Source organism: Leucoraja erinacea, chromosome 24 (genome assembly GCF_028641065.1).
Source record: "Leucoraja erinacea ecotype New England chromosome 24, Leri_hhj_1, whole genome shotgun sequence".
Classification (NCBI taxonomy): domain Eukaryota; kingdom Metazoa; phylum Chordata; class Chondrichthyes; order Rajiformes; family Rajidae; genus Leucoraja; species Leucoraja erinaceus.
In genome coordinates this window covers 18,597,695-18,619,210 of record NC_073400.1, presented here as the reverse complement: position 1 = coordinate 18,619,210, position 21,516 = coordinate 18,597,695, and the positions used below count along the sequence as shown (strand labels likewise).

Below are 21,516 nucleotides of genomic sequence, written 5' to 3'. Positions count from 1 at the left end.
AGCAAAAGTAAAATGATGGAAGAACTCGACGGGTCAGGCAGCATCTGTGGAGGGAATGGACAGCCGATGTTTTGCGTTGGGACTATTCTTCAGCCCAGACTAACGACATTTTGGGTCAGGACCCTTCTTCAGAGAGTCGTGAAACTATATGACCATAATTTGGGAAGAAGGCAACAGTCAAATAGATTGAGTTCATCAGAATAAATAAGCAAAAGTAAAAAAAAGAAAATCAGAAAGCAGAGTCATTCTGTCAAACAAAGGCTGGGGGTGACACCACCTGTATGACTCATCAATGTAATACAATCTGTGAGCCTCACTGTTCGGGTGAATCCATACCGAGGACAGGAGATCACTAAAGACTTTGTGAATAGCATTATCATCTTACAGTTTAACTCCAGAACGCAAATCCATTGGCTGCGTTCAAAACGTTACTCACACTGATGCGGTCTACATTCCAGAGACGTCTCATTGATGTAACTTGAGTGATTTGTACAACGCTAAGGTTGTTTAATTCAGTTCTTTTGAGAGTATAGCCAGTCACATCAATTATTCCCCGTTTATCTCGGTTCCTTGCAGATAGTTTCACTGCCTGCTTGATTGCGATTACACAAAACTCAGCCATTTCATTCCATGTCCCAACTTCCCTGTGCTAACTGATACATCAGTATTAATGCTCTCCTTGTTTCTAGATTTCCCAACAGCCCCGTTCCTTTATATCATTGATACCTCCTCCGCCACCTTCATCCTTAGAGTAAGGTGTACCTTTATTAGCCATTGCTAGTAGAGCTAGTGTGGCGATCGATGGTCAGTGTGGACCCGGTGGTGTGAAGGGTCTGTTTCCATGCTGTATCTCTAAACTAAACTGAACTCTGGATCTCATCGCAGTCTTAGTCCAATTTAGTTTGGCGTAATGTTTATTACTGTACTGAGATATGGAGAAAAGGTTTGTTTTGCATGCTAGTTAAAAAGTTCAGATATTTCATACGTAGATCCTATCAGTTCAAAGGGGAAGGTGCAGAATGCAGAATATAGTTCTCAACGTTAGTTTAGTTCAGAGATACAACCTGGAAACGGGTTCTTTGGACCAACGAGTCTACGCCAAGTGACGATCACCCGTACACTAGCTCTTTCCTACGCCCTGGGGACAAATGACAGAAGCCAATTGACCTACAAACCTGTATGTCTTTGGAATGTGGGAAGGAACCGGAGCACTCGTAGAAAACCCACAGGGGTGACGTGCGAACTCCGTACAGGCAACACCCGTAGTCGGGATCGATTGCTGTAAAGCAGCAACTCTATCGCTGCGCCACCGTGCCGCCCAAGATTGTAGTGTATCAGTTTCTTAGACAAAGTCCAATGTTCCCAAAGTGGTAGAGATGAATCGAAAAGTTCCCTAGATTATGGAAGGGTCGATCAGATCAGGATCAAGGGGCTGAATTCCAGAAACAGGCTGAGATCAAATGGACTTGACATTTTGGCAACTTTTGGAGTCCAGGAGCTGCAGTGAATGTGAATTCAAGAGACATAGAAGAGAAAGCACGCCAACGTCTGGTGTCATACCGAGGGTTAAGTTTGTGTTTTTTATTGTCACGGATACTGTGGCACAATTAAAATCTTTGGTTCGCATGCTATCCGATCCAATCAGATAATATTACACATCGATAAATACAATCGAGCCAAACTCGGGTTTAAGTTGAGTTTGAGTTTATTGTCACGGATACCAAGGTACAGGGAAAAGCTTTCGCTGCTTGCTAACCAGTCAGCAGAAAGGCTATACATGATTACAATCGAGCCGTTCGCAGTGTCCAGATACATTATAAAGGGAATAACATTAAGTACAAGATATGGTCCAGTAAAGTCTGATCAAAGATAGTACGAGGGTCTCCATTGAGGTAGATGGGAGGTCAGGACCACTCTCCTGTTGGTAGGATGGTACAGTTGCTTAATAACAGCTGGGAAGAGACTGTCCCTGAATCTGAGGTGCGCGATTTCACAATTCTGTACCTTTTGTGGAAAAAAGACAGGGGATTGTGGTTGATTGAGGCCAATCATCACCTGAGGAGAAGAGTCCCTCAGAGATGTAGACTTTATGGGCCGAATGGCCTAATTCTGCTCCTATCACATGATCTTGTGTGCCCCCTAATCTTCTCCTGGTTTAACAATGATCTTCCAACCTTCATAAGATGTATCGTAGTGTTGATCGTCACGGACGCCATAGTCATCAAAGATGTTCCCCAGTCATCAATTGCTTCATCATAGACCGACCTTCCCTCAGGGAATTTTTGTTGACTAATAAATGAAAATTACAATCCACGGCAACATTTTATTAATTTATAAACCTTGAAGGGTTTTCTGTTTTTCTATTTTTTAAACTGACTTTTGGATTAAAAGGTTGTTTATTTTGCAGGTTTGCCACCAAGGAGAAGAATGCCTTGCTGTTATATAACGGGCGTTTCAATGAGAAACATGACTTCATTGCCCTGGAGATAATCAATGAACAGATTCAGTTAACATTCTCTGCAGGTCAGTAATTGTTTGGTGTCTAGCTGGTCTGGGGACTGCTGGCATCGTGATTTTATTGGGACTCCTTCATTAAGATGGACACCTGCGTTGAGGATGAAGGCAAGGCTTTAGAGATACAGTGTGGAAAGAAGCTCTTCGGCCCATTGAGTCTGTGCCGACCAGCGTTCACCCCTGAACACTGGCGCTGTGCTACACACTAGGGGCGATTCACAGAAACCAATGACCCTGCAGACCTGTATGTGTTTGGAGCATGGGAGGAAACCCATGTAGTCCCAGGGAGAACGTACAAACCCCGTAGTCTTGATCAAACCCGGATCAACTCCACTGCTGCGCCACTGTGCCTCCCTCAGAATAAAAGGGACGCACCTTTAGAAAGAAGATGAGGAGGAATTTCTTCAGTTAGATGATGGTGAATCTGTAGAATACATTGCCACAGACAGGTGGAAGTCGAGCCACTGGTTATTTTAAAGCAGGGAATGATAGTTCTTGATTAGTGAGCGTGTCAAAGTTTATGAGAGAAGGCAGGGGAATGGGGTTGGGATGGAAAAATACATCAGCCATGATTGAATGGTGGAGCTGACTCGATGGGCTGAATGGCCTAATTCTGCTCCTATCCCTTATGATCTTGTGATGATATTTGAGGTGCTCTGTATCTACTAGAAATCAAGGAAACAGGCAATTCGGCCCATCACATCTGTGCTGACAAGTGGGCATCCATCGTTATCAGTCCCATCTCCAGCACATGGCTTGTGGCCTTCTATACCTTCACGATTTCAATGCTGGACCAGACACAGTTTGCCTGCTGCCAGTGACTCTGCCTCCACCACCACCACTCTCTAGCTGTAAACTCCAAGCTCTCTGGGTGGCAACTATTCCCCTCAGATGCCCTCGAAAGTGCGTTCAAGCTGATGGAAACTTAAAGACCAGCTAAATGTACAAGAAATTAATTATTACACCAGCAGTAGCTAACAAGTGCTTGGACAACTCGGGCAGGTACATGGATGGGGAAAATTCAGAGGGACATGTGGATGATATTGGGAATATCGTAGATGGGGAATCTTGGTCGGCATGGATGAGTTGGGCCAAATGGCCCATATTTGTGCAGGACGGCATGAATGGAATGAGGAGGGTGGGTTTTCCCTAAAATTGGAGAATTCAATTGTTAAGTTACCCAAATTATGATGTGTTATTCCTCCATTTGGTGTGTGGCCTCACTCTTGCAATGGAAGAGGCCTGGGACGGAAAGAATGGGAAGGGGAGTTTAAATGGTTAAACGGCAGACAGCCAACTTTCAGTCCTCCAATGGTTTGCTATAAATATTTAAGTTGCATATTAACTGGAATCTGCTAACAGAATGGCTGCTGACAGTAACAGATGCTTGTTCCTCTAACTGTTCCGCTGTTCCTTGAATGCTCGAGGGGAGAGACATGGCAGTGGGAGCCTCCGTATCACAACGATTCTGCCCTGCAGCTGTAAATACGGGTTGTCCAGCGACACGTATTTGATGAACCTCCTGGCGTGAATCCCAGTCCTTTCTGGAAAAAACATCCACTGTACAATCTGTAGTCTGACCATCGGTGAGGCTGGGATTAAAGTCAGCTGTGACGAACTTCACTATTAGTCTACACTGTGGATAGCAACAAAAAATGTTTCATTGTGCCTCGATGCACATGACAATAAACTAAATTAAGCTTGGGTATCTAGGGTTGGCGGCACAGTGTCGCAGCGGTTTGATCCTGATCCCGGCTGCTGTCTGCGTGTGGTGTTTGAATGTTACCCCTGTGACCACATGGGTTTTCTCCGGGATCTCCGATTCCCCCCCACTTCCCAAAGGCGTGCGGGTTTGTAGGTTAATTGGCCTCTGTAAATTGTCCCTGGTGTGTTGGATGGAACTAGTGGACGGTAATCGCTGGTCGGCACGGACTCGGTGGGCCGAAGGGCCTGTTTCCCCACTGTATCTCTAAACCTACTCTATTAAATAATCTGCCAACGGTCCCATCTCTGGACAAGCCAAGGGGCAGCAGAGCGAGTATGGAGGGAATCTTGTCTCATCGCGGTGTGTCACTGTTTTGCTTCTCAACAGGCGAGTCGACATCAATGGTCTCCCCGTACATCCCTGGCGGTGTGAGCGACGGGCAGTGGCACACGGTCCATCTACGTTACTACAACAAGGTCAGCCCAACATCGCTCACGTTCACCATGCAAACGTTGTCAAGCCTGGAAATGTACTCAGTTGTTGGTTCTGTCAAGCCAAGAGTGTTTACTTCTTGAGATTGAAAGGTTCTTGATTAGTGTGGGAGTCAAAGGTTACGGAGATCACGCAGGATAATGGAGTTGACAGGGAAAGATAGATCAGCCATGATTGAAGGACAACCTCGATGGCCCAAATGGCCTCTTTCTGCTCTTACGACTTATGTGCTTATGAACTTTTTATTGTCATACGTACCGACAATGAAACAATGTCATTATTACTTGCAGCAGGCGCACAGCAGACTGTTAGAGGCAGAACATAATAAATAATATATAATAACCATAAACTCAATAAAAAATAATAACCGCAATACTAGTATATAAAAATATCCGAAAGACCACAGTGTAAGCAGTCTAGAGTTCATAGTTGAGGTTATCGTAGTCTAGTGTTTGGGAAGAAAAAGTTCTTGAACCTGGAGGTCATAGTTTTCCGACTCCTGCACCTTCTTCCCAATGGTGGGAGTGATATGAGAGTGTGGCCAGGATGGTGTGGGTCTTTGATGATGCTGCTTGGCATTTTAAGGCAGTGACTCCTGCAGATCCCTTCTATGGTGGGGAGGTCAGAACCCGTGATGGACCACACAGTGTCCTCCAATTGTATAATCTCTGTCGTGCCTGGGCATTCCAATTTTCAAACTAGGCATGAAAAGGGGAAGAGTTGTGGGTGATCGAGGTAGGCAAGTCCAAAGTCCTTGCTTCAACCATATATAGTTCACAGATTAGTGTTTAGTAATGTTCAAGAGCCTGATGGTTGCAGGAAAGAAGCTGCTCTTGACCCTGGAGGTTGCAGTTTTCTGGCACCTCTACCTTCTTTCTGACGGTCGCAGTGAGTTGAGAGCTTGGCCAGAGTGGTGTGGTTCTTTAACGGTTCTGGCTGCCATTCTGAGGCACCTCCTGTAGATCCATTCGATGGTGGAGAGGTCATTACCCCAGTACCTGTGATGGACCGGGCAGTATCTATGGTTCATTGTGGTTTCCAACAGGTTCTGGACAAATGGGTACGCACAGTGTGTCGCAGTATAAGTACAGTGATGCCATCCAATGTAACACCAGCCACAGTGACCCCAGTCCACAGTAACCCCAGCCACAGTAACCCCAGCCACAGTAACCCCAGCCACAGTGACCCCAGCCACAGTGACCCCAGCCACAGTGACCCCAGCCACAGTGACCCCAGCCACAGTGACCCCAGCCACAGTAACCCCAGCCACAGTGACCCCAGCCACAGTAACCCCAGCCACATGTAACACCAGCCACAGTAACCCCAGCCACAGTGACCCCAGCCACAGTGACCCCAGCCACAGTGACCCCATCCAATGACCCCAGCCACAGTAACCCCCAGCCACAGTGACCCCAGCCACAGTGACCCCAGCCACAGTGACCCCATCCAATGTAACACCAGCCACAGTAACCCCAGCCACAGTAACCCCAGCCACAGTGACCCCAGCCACAGTAACCCCAGCCACAGTGACCCCAGCCACAGTGACCCCAGCCACATCGACGCCGGCCACTGTACGCATTAAACACATCCAAGATGCACACTCAAACATGTGATGTGTATCTGTTCAAAGCACCTTTCCACAAGTGGCAAAGTTATATTCCTGTGTTGTGGAGCAATTTGAGTTATTTGGCATATTTGGATAATCATCCATTCAATACGATCATTGGTTGTAATTTAAGAGTTCAAATGTTATTCCAGGCCTACTCCTGCACCATAATGTTTCATAGATACATACATAGATACTTACATAGGCAATTGGTGCAGGAGTAGGCCATTCGGTCCTTCGAGCCAGCACCGCCATCCAACGTGATCATGGCTGATCATCCACAATCAGTACACCATTCCAGCCTTCTCCCCATACCCCTTGATTCCGCTAGCCCGAAGAGCTCTATCTAACTCTCTTTTGAATGCATCCAGTGAATCGGCCTCCACTGCTTTCTGAGGCAGAGCATTCCACAAATTCACAACTCTCTGTGTGAAAAAGTTTGTCCTCATCTCAGTTCTAAATGGCTTACCCCTTATTGTTAAACTGTGGCCCCTGGTTCTGGACTCCCTCAACATCGGGAACATGTTTCCTGCTGATTTGTTATTGGTTTATTACTGGTCTATTATGCTGTCCCGTCAAACCATACAAAAAATGGTACAATCAGGCCGTACATAAGTACAACAGGTAGTGCAAAGAGAAATATACCATGTGAAATGGTGTGCAAACCTATGTAACACAGTGTGCAATGTGTGTAAATGGTGTGCAAACCATGTACAATGGTGTGCAAATGATGTGGTAGGATAGTGTTAATGTCCAGGGATCGTTTGTTGGTGTGGACTCGGTGTGCTGAAGGGTCTGTTTCCACGCTATTGTACATGGTGTGCAAAATGATGTGCAAACTATGTGAAATGGCATGCAAATTGTAAAATGACCTGCAAACTGTGTAAAATGGTGTCAACCTGTGTAAAACGGTGTGGAAACTGTAAAATGTTGTGAAAGCCGTGTACACGTCCAGGCCTACCACACCACCTGGACACAGAATTGCCAAGTCAGGCTGATGGCTGGCGGAGGAATGTTATGGCCACGGTTTATTGATGCAACACTGCCCAGCACCTCAGAGAGTTGCAGACGCTGCATTAGTATGCACCACTGCACCGACAACTAGAGCCTGTCTCAGCAAAAGCTTGTCTGATTTTGAGCAGCCTTCCAGTCTGGGAGACAGCACCTCAGAAATTAGCTGCAAAATGAGCAGAAGTCTACATTGATGACGGAATGACCCAGACTGAACGTGATGTGGAGTGATGGTTTGTCACAGACTAATGAAGAAATGTCAAGATTGTTTGTCTTATGTACCAACAATGGGACGATGAGATTCTCACGCAGCAGCAGAATGGAAACACAGCACTGGTACACAACATAACAAACAAAAAGAAAAATCAGCAAATCAAAATCTCCAATAGGGTGGCATGGTGGCGTAGGGGGTAGAGCTACTGCCTTACTGCGCCAGAGACCAGAGTTCAATCCCGGCTATGGGTGCTGTCTATACGGAGTTTGTAAGATCTCCTCCCCGTGACCTGCATTGGTTTTCTCCGAGATCTTCAGTTTCCTCCCACACTCCAAAGGCGTACAGGTTAGCAGGTTAATTGATTTGGTATGAATGTAAAATTGTCCCGAGTGTGTGTAGGATAGTGTTAATGTGCAGGGATCGCTTGTGGACTTGGTGGACTGAAGGGTCTGTTTCCACGCTGTATCCCTATAAACTAAACTAAATGCAAAAAGCTTGAAATGCAATCAAGGCCATTCACAGTTCACAGTTGAGGTTATTATTGTGCAGTGTTCAACAGCCTGATGGTTTGGTTTAGTTTAATTTAGAGATACAGCATTGGAACAGGCCCTTCGGCCCACCAAGACTGTGCCATCCAACGATCATCCGTACACTACTTCTATTCTATGCTCTAGGAACAAGTTACAGAGACCAATTAACCTGCAAACCTGCACATATTTGGAATGTGGGAGGATACCGGTGCACCCAGAGGAAACCCACGCGGTCACGGGGAGAACGTACAAACTCTGTACAGACAGCACCAGCGGTCAGGATCGAACCCGCGTCTCTGGAGCTGTACAGGAGCAATTCAGCCGCTGCATCACTGTGTCGCGGTTGTTGGGAAGAAGCTGTTCTTGAACCTGGAGGTCATGGTTTTCAAGCTTCTGTACCTTCCACCTGATGGCGGCAGTGAAACGAGAGCGTGGCCGGGATGTGTGGCGAGGGACTGACTTGCAAGGTTGAGGTTTGATGGAAACAGACATGTTACAAAGCTCGGCGTATCAGTTGACAGCTGTGAATACAATGTTGACACAGCTAACGGCGTTTCTCAGTCAGAGCACGACTGCTCACAGGCTGCCCCATGGACCTGTTATAATTAAACTGCTCGGATCCCAGTCCCATCTTCATTAACCTTCAACCACCACCAACATCTATTATTTTGCAAATTGACACGGATGTTATTGATACAGCACAGTGAACCAGCGGTAGAGTTGCTGCCTTACAGACCGGGTTTGATTCTGACTACAGGTGTTGTCTGTGCAGAGTTTGTACGTTCTCCCTGTGACTGCGTGGGTTATCTCCTAGTGCTCAGTTCTCCTCCTCGGGATGGAACCCGTGTCTCTGGCGCTGTGAGGCAGCAATTCTGCCAGTGAGTCACTAAGCCACTGAGAGACATTATGGTTGCAACTCCTAGACTTGGTCAGTCATGTTCCCAGTGACTAGATGGAGCACATCAGAGGACCATCAAGGGTCTATTATGCCGGGTTAGGACTGGCGTGGCCTGTAGGCAAGAATAGGTAAGACATTTTCTTCCCTAAAGCAAGGCAGTGAACCAACTGAAGTTCTGGGACAATCCAACAGCAATAGGAAGAACGTTCAAACTCCACATGGACAGGATTGTCTCCGGTGCTCAGGGGTTGTGAGGCAGCAGCTCTAACAGCTGCACCACTGCGTTTAGAGATACAGCATGGAATCAAGCCCTTCGGCCCGTCGAGTTCGTGTTGACCAGCGATCACCCCTTACACTAGCACTACCCTACAAAATCTTGATCAGAACGGGTGTCAAGGGTTATAGAGAGAAGGCAGGAAAATGGGATTAGGAGGCAGAGATCAGCCATGATTGAGTAGCGGAGTAGACTTGATGAGCCAAATAGCCTAATTCTACTCCTATAATTTGTGAATCTGTATGCACTAGGAACAATTTCTAATTTTTACCGAAGCCAATTAACCTACAATCCTGTACGCCATTGGAGTGTTGGAGCAAACCAGAGTACCCGGGTAAAACGGGGAGAGCGTATATACTCGGTATGGACAGCACCAGTAGTCAGGATTGAGGCCGGGTCCCTGGTGCTGTGAGGCAGCAGCTCTACCCGCTGCGCCACCGTGCTCTTGCCTTTTGTAAGAGCAGTGCAGTTAGAAGCATTGAAACATAGAAAAATAGGTACAGGAGTAGGCCATTCAGCCCTTCAAAGCCAGCACCAACATTCAATATGATCATGGCCGATCATCAGTTGCTTACCAGAGACATATGAACCAAACACGAGAAGCACTCTCCCTTTCACAGTCTCCGAGCGTGCATGGTATGTGAACTTGAACCCTCTGACATGGTGCTGAAGGATTGTGTTTCCTTTTGCTATTGTGCTGGGCTAAGCGGAAGACAGTTTTTTATTTTTGAGTCCTGTTACTGGACCTGGTGGGGAAATGATAGGAAATTGTTATTTCTGATGCTGGCCCAGGTGTTTGCATTTGATGGAGTATCCATCAGTGTGAAATGTTGTAAATAACCAGATCGGGTATCTTAGCTGCGTTGCATTTCCGGTTCTTTGAATTCAAGTGAACTGTGTTCTAGAACTCTCGCCGCTGGGCTCAGGGATTGGAACCGCCACCTCCACACAGATTCCCTCTCAGCCAGTCGTGGTTTTTTGAAACAAAAAACACACAAAGTGCTGGAGTAATTTGACAGGTCAGGCAGCATCTCTGGAGAGCATGGATAGTCATACAGCATGGAAACATGCCCATGCCGACCAACATGACTCACCTACACTAATCCCACCTGCCTGAGTATGGCCTATATTCCTCTAAAGCCACTCTATCCATGTATCTGTCTAAACCTGTCTCAACTACCTCTTCTGGCAGCTCATTCCATACACCCACCACTCTTCCTGTAAAAAAATGTTACCCCTCGGGTCCCTATCAAAGCTTACCCCCTTCAACATAAACCTATTGTTCTTGATTCCCCCACTCTGGGCAAAAGATTGTGTTTATAAAGACTGTTCAATTAAAGGAAGTGTGGGCGGGGGGGGGCGGGGGGGGGGGGGGGGGGGGGGGGGGGGGGGGATGAATCCTGGAAGGTAATAGGTGAACACAGGTGAGGAGAGATTCTTTGATAGGCAGATGGTGGAACAAAGGTCAGAGATGAAAAATAGGTGTGAGACAAAATTAGTACAATAATTAGCGCAATGGGGAAGGTACAGAGTGCAGAATATAGTTCTCAGCATTGTAGTGCATCAGTTCCATTGATAAAATCCAATGTCCGCAATGGGGTAGAGGTGAATCATTTGATGAGGTGCCGCTAACCTAACTGACCTTGTGTCTCCTTTGTAATTAAATTAGTGACGACGCCAACTGTATCTCCCCTGATGAACCCACAAAATGTTTTTTAAATACTTTTTACAAAAGGATTTTGAAAAACTCAAGAACAAACTAGAAACTGCTCTTTCAGTGGAGTTTACTGTTTTTGTTCTTCATATCTTTCAATCGGCTGTGTTATTTAAGACACCCATGAAGCCGTTAATTTAACAAAAAACACATAATTTAGTCCCGTGATTATAACCTAAGACCTGTCATTATTTTTGTTTGGCTGGCAGGGAAATAGATGTCTTGGTTTGAAAAACAGCCTGAGACATGATATGCTGTTTGCCAAGCTTCTGCATGCCTGTCCGCATACACGTCATAGAAACTGCGTGGATAAGATTAGACTCTTGTTATTTACTGCAGCTTGAAACCCTTTGAATTCATGAACCAAAACCTGCAAATTGACAACTGATTAGTCAAGACTAGGAACAAGGAACTGCAGGTGCTGGTTTACGAAGGAAGAAACTGAGTGCTGGAGTAACTCTACGTGTCGGGCAGCACCTCAGGAGAACATGGATGTGTGACGTTTTGATTCTGAAGAAGGGTCCTGACCCGAAGCGTTGCCTATCCATGTTCGTCTGAGACGCTGCCGGATCTGCTCAGTCACTCCAGCGCTTTGTGGCTGCAATTCATTAGGGCTGTCAGACTAAGTATAAAATACTGGAAATGGATTGGTCTCACGCTGTACTAACGCCTCGTTTCAGAGAAAGGAGTGAGGTTTTCGAATTTCTGCAGCCCTTAGAGTCATGAGATATACAGCATGGAAACAGGCCCTTTGACCCAACATCCATGCCAACCAAAGTGCCCCCAATTAAGCTCGTCCCATCTACCCGCATTTGTCCTATATCCCTCTAAAGCTTTCCTATCCATGTACCTGTCCAAGTGACTTTCAAATGCACTTATAGTACCTACCTCAAATACCTCTATTGGAAACTCATTCCACAACACCCACCCACCACCCTCTGAGTGAAAAAGTTGTCCTCAGAATCTTGCCAATCCCACCTTAAAGCCACGTCAAACGAATCTTGATTTCTCTACTCTGGGTAAAAGACTCTCTATCTCTCTAACTATTGCTCTCGTGAATTTTTACACCTCTATAAGATCATCCCTCAACCTCCTGCGCTCCAATGAATAGAGTCGTAGCCTGCCCAACCTCTCCCTATAGCTCAGACCCTCGAGTCCTGGCAACATCCTTGTAAAACTTCTCTGCAGTCTTTCCAGCTTAACGACATCCTTCCTGTAGCAGAGTCACCAAAGCTGAACACAGTACTCCAGGTGTGGCCCCACCAACCAAATGTGTGCAGTGCAATCGAGGGAAATCCCGTGTTAGGAAACATCAAAAAATGTTTCACAGAAGGGAGGAGGATTTTCTGCCCTTGCACTTCCTTGTCTTTGCGAATCCCGTTTATTACAACGGAGAAGCAGATAAAGACAGGCTGGAGAATATCGAGCAGGAAAATACAACCCCAAGGGTCCAGAGTTGTTTGAGATATTTGTCTGTATTGGTGCCAGTTGGAACACCTTCAAAACCACACCAATATTCATAGTTGAAAGTGGAACTGACCCAGTCTAGGATAGGGTTTTACCAGGTCCTGTTCAGTATCTGAGTAAACTGATTGCAGTCAGTATTCTGAGAAGCCTCTTGTGATTAGCTTTTGTACTGACACATAACAACGTCTGATTTGATTTTTTGTTTTGTTTGTTCGATGATTCAATGATACTTTATGGTCACATGTACCTAGGGAGAGTGAAATGCTTTGTTTTGCATACAACCCGGGTAAACTCATTCAGCAAACCTCACCAAGGCAGTGCACAAGTGTGTCCAGCTATATAAGTTCACCGAATAGTCTCATCTTCTGCCTGCCGCCGCATGCCGCCCCCCCCCCATTGTTTCCAGCACCCCCACCCCCCTGGTTCCCCAATCATTCTCGCACCTACCCACCCCCTCCCTCCCCAACCCCCTCTCCCCCTCCATTCCACCCCCCGCCAGGTCCCCCTCTTTGTTCTCGATGATCCACCTCGATGTCACCGCCCACCCGCCCCTCACTCCGCGACGGCCCACCTCGCTCTTCGATGCCTTGCACAATTACACACAATTATGTGCAATTACTACCCCGTGATTTGTCCTAGCTACTGACATTGGGCTTGGCTGGGCTGCCTCCAGAGGGATATAGTTTGCTGACATTCACAATTTAGATTTGCAAGAAGAACAATGCCTTGGCTGAGATACGGCAGGACAAATTAATCCCTTGGTATCTGTCGTTGATGCAGGAAGGAAAAGAAATGTCAGAGAAAATCAACATCATCTGGCTGCAAATACAATAGTTTGCAATATTATATCACATAGGTGCTTTAAGTAAATCTAACTCCCTGAATCTGGTTTTTGGCAACTGAACCATGCTATCATCAACTAGAGAGTGGTCCTGACCTCCCATCTTTCTCATTGGAGACCCCCGCATTATCTTTAATCGGACTTTACTGGAATTTATCTTGCATTAAGCGCTATCCCCTTTATCCTGTATCTATGTATTGTGGACTATATGTATATGTAGTCTTTCCGCTGACTGGATAGGATGCAATAAAAAAGTGTTTCACTGTACCTTGATACATGTGACAATAAACTAACTAAATTAAAAAGGATTTTAATGATGTGTTACCAGAAGGTTTAGGTTTATTATTGTCACATGTACCGAGGTGCAGTGCAAAGTGCTTCGGTTTATTTTCACACTCCAAAGACGTACAGCTTTGTAGGTTAGTTGGCTTCAGTAAAATTGTAAATTATTCCTAGTGTGTAGGATGGAGTTTGTGTACGGGAGGATCGCTGGTCGGCATGGACTCAGTGTTTCCGGAGTGTATCTCTAAACTATCTGTAAGCTATCTCTACCCTATCTCTTAACTATAAACTATCTCTATCTCTAAACTATTTCTAAACTATTTCTAAACTATCTCTAAACTATCTCTAAACTACAAAGCTAATCTTAACACTTTTAGTATTAGCTCCAGTCAAAGTTCTTTGCATTTAGACTGGGGATCGCCGTGGTGAAATGACCAAACTCTTCAGTAAATAAACTAATATAACTGATCGGGAATTATAGCAAGTGCCTATTTGCTTGTAGGACTACATAGTTGAAAAGGAGGAAGTCATTCAAGACTCCATTCATAACACGACAGGCTAAATAATGCATCATTTATTTGGTTGCCAAAATATAAAATAACATTGTTTGGCAAAAAGTCAGGAATCAACATGCAGAAAGCGTCAATACATTTACAATCTCTCTCCTTCCCTCTCTGAATTAATTTCCTCACTGCTTTTGCACGGCGACAATACAAAGAAATTTTCCTTGGATTATCGTTTCCCATTCAATTGCCCTTTGTTCGGTCTGAAAAACATTTAGCTTAGCCAGTTGCCGTTGGAGGTTTCTGGCTGCTGAAAGGATGATCTGATAGATGAAGTATGCTTTTGTCTTGAGGAGGCCGGCCGAGTGTTGTATAGGGATGCTCGGGGAATAAAGAAGCACTGGGGCAAACAAAGGACTCGAGAAATGTTTAGACCTGCAAACTTTGTGAGCTGCTTAAATCCTTTCAAGCTTCCGATGGCTACGAATGCTCACTGAACCCTAGCAGCATGTGTCTTTAAAGGAACAGTCTCTCTAAGATGAAGTGTTTGGCAAACATACAACATGGGACATGGAGGGGTACAGCACGGGAACAGGTCCTTCGGCCCACAATGTCCATGCCAAACATGATGCCAAGACCAACTAATCTGCCTGCAAGTAATTCATATCTCTCCGTTCCCTGCATGTCCACTTGCCGATCCAAAGGTCTCTTAAATGCCGCTATCATATCTGCTTCCACCACCACTCTTTTCATGTTTATTCATCAGTCTGAAGAAGGGATCTGACCGGAAACATTGTCTGCCAATTCCCTCCACAGATTAAGTTTTGTTTAGAGATACTGTGCGGAAACAGGCCCTTTGGCCCACAAGCTTCAGGCTGACCAGCGATCACCCCGTGTACACTAGCACTATCCTACCGACTAGTGACAGTCTAGAGTTTTACCAAAGCCAATTAACCTACAAACCTGCACGTCTTTAGAGTGTGGGAGGAAACCCAATAGTCAAAGGGAGAAAGTAGAAACTCCGTACAGACAGCACCTGAGGTCAGGATCGAACCTGGGTCTTTGGCAATGTAAGGCAGCAACTCTACTGCTGCACCACTATGATGCCTGACCTGATGAGTTCCTCCAGCACTTGTTGGGTTGGGACCCTTGAGAAGAAATACAGTCAATTCCACACTTTACCCTGTTCAATTCTATAAAAGGGAGCTTTGATTAACATAGAAACGTGGAAAATAGGTGCAGGAGCCGGCCATTCAGCCCTTTGAGCCAGCACCACCATTCAATATGATCATGGCTGATCATCCAAAATCAGTACCCCATTCCTGCTTTTTCCCCATATCCCTTGAATCCATTAGCCCTAAGAGTTATATCTAGCTCTCTCTTGAAAACATCCAATGAATTGGCCTCCACTGCCTTGTGTGGCAGAGAATTCCACAGATTCACAACTCTCTGGGTGAATTTATTTTTTTGTCATCTGTCCTAAATGGCATATCCCTTATTCTTAAACTGTAACACTCCTTAAGATGGAGTTAAGATTCTCCTACAGAAGTAACTACTTTAGAATCCCTTTACACGGTCAATGAAAGGATTCACTTATTTCCTTTATGTGTCCAAGTGGGCAGCAAGCAGTGTAATGAGATTGTGGGGGTTACATCCCTTGGATCATTTTGGAGATCAAAATCATGAGAGTACAAAGTCATGAGAGGAATAGATTAGGTAAATGCACAGAGTCTCTTGCTCACAGTCGGTGAATCAGGAACTGGCGGATATAGGTTTAAGCTGAGGAGGGAAAGCTACAGTAGGAACCTGAAGGATAACTTTTTCTTTACACAAAGGGTGGTGGGTGTATGGAATCAGCTGCCGGAGGAGGTGGTTGAGGTAGGTGCTATCATAACATTTGTAGATATATGTATTTTTTGTACATGTTTAATATTTCGAACATGTAAAACAAAAAAAGTTAAAAACAAAGCAAAATAATAATAAAATGAAATAAACAATAAACCTATACACAAGTCATTGAATAACTTCTCATAAACATCACAAATTAAATCTTACATGTGCAAAAAGGAGTAGGAGGAAGTGTGTGTTATTCACTTATCATATGCCTTCTCTGCCACTCATCAATCCATTCTCATCAATCATCTACACACACAACACTTTATCTCATCACACACACACACGCACGCACACACACACACACACACACACACACACACACACACACACACACACACACACACACACACACACACACACACACACACACACACACACACACACACACACACACACACACACACCTTTGGATAGGTACATGGATAGGAAAGGTTTGGATGTATATGGGCCAAGTACAGATAGGTGGGACTAGTGTAGATGGGGCATGTTGATCGGCATGGGCAAGTTGGGCCGAAGGGCCTGTTTCCACTCTATATGACTCTTATGAGGGAGAAGGACTACTTTGAAGCCTGCTGTTTCCCACTGAGAGCAGAACTACATTGGATAAATCATCTCAAGCTGTTTGCATATAGCTGCCGGCATTTGGCAATAAGGGAACTGATTGGGTTGAATTCCCAAGGTTGGAGAACCATGTCAGCACAACTAACCACATGAATGCGTTTGGCAAATCCCATCAGGTTTATGTTCTCTATAAATCAAATGCACTGTATGTCGAGCAAATTGGTTTGGTCCAAAAAGGCCAAGGTGTTGGGAAGTTATTGGAGCGGTGTCACACGCAGATGATCACACTTCTGGCATGCAAGGAGGCATTAACATTTTGCTCAGAAGAGCCTTTGGGCGAAATGATACATTTGTAAAGTAAACATTTCAAGATGTTAGATATCCGCCAAAATAAAGTATCTTTTCCAGATTGACTCAACCTGTTGGCTAAAGGAACCGCACTTTCATGGGAGGAGTGGGAGAATATAGAGGAGATGTTGTTAAACTGAAAGGGATTACAAGGATGTTGCCAGGACTCAAGGACCTGAGCTGTAGGCTGAGGTTGGGCAGGCTAGGAATTTTTCCCTTGGATTTCAGGAGGCTGAACAGGTGATCATATAGAGGTGTACAAGATCATGAGTGGAATAGATAGGGTAAATGTACATAGAGTCTCTAACTCAGACAAGGGGATTCAAGTACCAGTGGACATAGGTTTAAGGTGAGAGGAGAAAGATTTAATAGAAACCTGAGGGGAAACTTTTCTACACAAAGTGGTGCTGTATGGAATGAGCTGCCAGAGGACGTAGTTGAGGAAGGTGTTCTCACAACGTTTAAGAAACATTTGGACAGTAACGTGGATGGGATAGGTTTAAAAGGATATGGGCCAAATGCAGGCAGGTGGGACTAGTGTAGATGGGGCATGTTGGTCAGTGTGGGCAAGTTGGGCCGAAGGGCCTGTTTCCACGGTGAATGTCATAACTCAAGTGATGAGTGGTGTCACAGAGTCATGCAGCACAGAACCAGACCCTTCAGCCCATCACTTGTATGCTGGTGATCAAGTGCCTGTCTACACTAAACCCATTGAGTATGTTTTGAAGCAATTTATATAATGTGCTTTTAAATGGATTTGATGTATGGTTTAGTTAACTTGTTTCTCGTAAAGAACTTGCCCCGCAGCAAAAAATCCTTCGTTCCCAACATAGACCATCCTTAGAAATATGAAGAAAATCTTGAGATAGATGCAATGCATATCTTGAGAGCTGCAAGGGAGATTTTACATGTAAGGGAGTGATTTTAAAAATATGTAATTTAAACAGGACTAAACATGCACTAATGCCCTCAACTCTCATGACACCTGTATAATTTTCAGTGCATTTGTTTAACTATCTTGATTTGTTGCTTTTGCTTTGTGCCAGATGCAAGAAAGTTTGCACATTGTCCCCATGCTTTCTGTGAAGTAGTGTGCAGAAAAAGCAATAAAGTTGCACCTTGACCTTTGTTTAACATGCATGGATACATACAGAACTAACTACCTTGGGATAATACAGCTGCAGAAATTTCAATGCATCCTCCCACCATCAAAGGGAGTCTACAGGAGGTGCTGCCTCAAATAGGCAGTTAAATAGGCAGTCTTTGGAGCGCAGAAGGTTAAGGGGGGACTTGATAGAGGTCTTTAAAATGATGAGAGGAATAGACAGAGTTGACGTGGATAAGCTTTTTACATTGAGAGTCGGGAAGATTCAAACAAGAGGACATGATTTGAGAATTAGGGGACAGAAGTTTAGGGGCAACATGAGGGGGAACTTCTTTACTCAGAGAGCGGTAGCTGTGTGGAATGAGCTTCCAGTGGAAATGGTGGAGGCAGGTTTGATTTTATCATTTAAAAATAAATTGGATAGGTATATGGACAGGAAAGGAATGGAGGGTTATGGTCTGAGTGCAGGTAGATGGGACTAGGGGAGAAAAAGTGTTCGGCACGGACTAGAAGGGCCGAGATGGCCTGTTTCCGTGCTGTAATTGTTATATGGTTATATGGTTAATGTCATCAAAGACTTACACAGCCCTGGTCGCGTCTACATTCGGGAAGAAGGTACAGGAGACTGAGAACTGTGACCTCCAAGTTCCAGAACGGCCTCTTCCCATTGTTGCACTTGAGCCGGAAATCAAACGTACAATTTTGAAAAACTAATGGAAGAACTGCGTAAATTGGTTTACAAATTGAGCAACTTTAGGGGTGGCGCAGCGGTAGAGTTGCTGCTTCACAGCGCCAGAGACCCGGGTTTGATCCGGACTACAGATGCTATACGTACTGAGTTTGTATGTTCTCCCTGTAATCGCGTAGACAGCATCGATAGTCAGGATTGAACCCGGGTCTCTGGCGCTGTAAGTGAGCAACTCTACCGCTGTGTCACTGTGCCACCCGCTTATTCTTAAAACAAATTGCAAACGATGCTTGTTCTTTTCTCCATCAGCCAATGATTGGGAAGTCTGGTGTTCCCCAAGGACCTTCCGAACAGAAGGTTGCCGTGGTTACTGTCGATGACTGTGACACCTCAGTGGCGTTGCGCTTCGGAAGTTTAATTGGAAATTATTCCTGTTCGGCACAAGGAACACAGTCGGGATCCAAAAAGTAAGTCTTCACCTAAAAGAATGTACTTTAACAAATTCCTCATGTTGTTCCGATAGATTGTGGCCACTTTTTAAAACACAAAAAATATATTTTCCATTCTTATGGCGCAGTGCCCAGCTGACCTGTGCAGAAAGCTCCAAGTCTAGGCAAATGCTGTGTGAGGTTACCTGCATTGAACGAGATGAACAGTGTGGAGAAACACCCCTCGATCTTCCCCATTTGCACGTCACAAGTTTCTCATTGCAAAATTGACCCGCATTCATCATCTCTGCTTCCTAACTCCACCTCAATTTTGGATCCAATTTTCCAAATTGCCCAGGGTCCCATGGGCGTTTACCTTCAGGACCTTCCATGTGGGAGGCCTGACTACTGTCCCATGTAGTCTACATCACCCTCACTATTCTCATTGATACATCAAATGAGCAGCACGGTGGCGCAGCAGTAGAGTTGCTGCCCTACAGGGCTTGCAGAACCAGAGACTCGGGTTCGATCCTGACTAAGGGTGCTGCCTATATGGAGTTTGTACCTTCTCTCCATGGGTTTTCTTCGCGAGATCTTGGTTTTCCTCCCACACTCCAAAGACATACAGGTTTGTAGATTAATTGGCTTGGTATAGTGGTAAATTGTAACTTGTGTGTGTAGATAGTGTGAGTGTGCGGGGATCGCTGGTCGGTGTGGACTCGGTGGGCCTAAGGGCTTGTTTCCGCGCTGTATCTCTAGAACTAAAACAAAATGGAACCTTCCCCTCACAAAACCGATCTTGTCACATTTGGCCCACATCCTCCAAAATGGGGATTATGGTTATGTATGGTGATGGTCTTGCTGGGCATTATGCAAAAGAAGCATTTCACTGTAGATAGACACTTGAACCATCTCTGATATCTCCATACCGTTTCTTGATCTAACTGTCTCCATCACAGGAGATAGACTATTAACTGGCATCTATTATAAACACACTGACTGCCACAGCTATCTAGACTACACTTTCTCCCACCCTGTCACTTGTAAAGACTCTATCCTCTACTCCCAATTCCTCCGTCTATGCTGCATCTGCATCCAAGATGAGGTTCCACACAAGGACCTCTGAGATGTCCTCGTTCTTTAGGGAACAGTGGTCCCAATCTTCCATCATAGATGAGGCCCTCACTAGGGTCTCCTCGCTATCCTGCAACTCCACCTTTGCTCCCCTTCCCCCAGTTGCAACAGGGACCGAGTCCCCCTAGTTCTCACCTTTCACCCCATCAGCCGTCGCATACAGCACATAATCCTCCGACATTTTTGCCACCTCCAATGGGATGCCACCACGAGCCACATCTTCCCATCTCCACCCCTTTCCACTTTCCACAGAGACCGTTCCCTCCGCAACTCCCTGGTCAACTCGTCCCTTCCCACCCCCTACCCAGGTGCTTTCTCCTGCAACCGCAGGAGATGCAACACCTGTCTCTATACCTCCCCCTCGAATCTGTCCAAAGACCCCGGCAGTCTTTTCAGGCAAGGCGGAGGTTCAATTGCACCTCCTCCAACCTCATCTACTGTATCTGCTGTTCCATGTATGGACTCCTGTGTATCTGCGAGACCAAGCGCAGGCTCGGCGATCGATTCATTGAACACCTCCTCTCAGCCCACCTAAATCTACCTGATCTTCTGGTTGCAAAACACTTTAACTCTCCCTCCCATTCCCACACTGACCTTCCTGTCCTGGGCCTCCTCCATTGACAGAGTGAGGCCCAGTGCAAATTGGAGGAACAGCACCTCATAATTTGCTTGGGTAGCTTACGCCCCAGTGGTATGAATATTGACTTCTCCAACTTCAAGTAACGCTGGCTTTCCCCTCTCTCTCCATCCCACCTCCTTCCCAGGTCACAGTCTGACTGTCCCTGATTACATTTAATCTCTTTGCTTTTTTGTTACCTCCTAGCTAACAATGATCTATTCTACATTTCCCTTGATCTGCACACCCTTTGATGTATTTTTCTCACACCTTACACTTCCTTATCTCTGTATCTCCCCTCCCCCTCCCCTCTCTCAGTCTGAAGAAAGGTCTCGACCTGAATCGCCACCCATTCCTTCTCTCCAGAGATGCGGCCTGTCCCGCTGAGTTACTCCAGCATTTTATGTCTATCTTTGGTTTAAACCAGCATCTGCAGTTCCTTCCCAAGCATTTCACTGTACACATGACACTAAAGAAACCATTGAAATCCATCCTCTCCATCGATAAATGTGTTTTGAGGTCTAGCAGCAGCATTAATTATCAAATTGACTTTTGCCAGTATAATTTAAAATCTCTATTTACCACAAAGTGAGATGCCAATAATGTGCCCTGCAGTCACTGTTTCAGATGTGTTGCATTATTCATAATGTCCTACCGTGGAATTTCAAACACAATTGGATGAGGTTTCT

The 21,516-nt window shown here is 45.4% G+C and overlaps 1 protein-coding gene across 4 annotated transcripts in view; it reads left to right on the top strand.

Moving 5' to 3' along the window:
* celsr2 (cadherin, EGF LAG seven-pass G-type receptor 2) overlaps nt 1–21,516 on the top strand; it is a 177,077-nt gene that overhangs the window by 100,373 nt on the left and 55,188 nt on the right. For all 4 annotated transcript variants that reach the window (XM_055654629.1, XM_055654627.1, XM_055654628.1 and 1 more), the window contains exons 4-6: nt 2,408–2,523; nt 4,607–4,695; nt 18,959–19,116. In XM_055654629.1, coding sequence (XP_055510604.1) covers nt 2,408–2,523; nt 4,607–4,695; nt 18,959–19,116 — 363 coding nt within the window. The remainder of the gene's footprint in view (nt 1–2,407; nt 2,524–4,606; nt 4,696–18,958; nt 19,117–21,516) is intronic.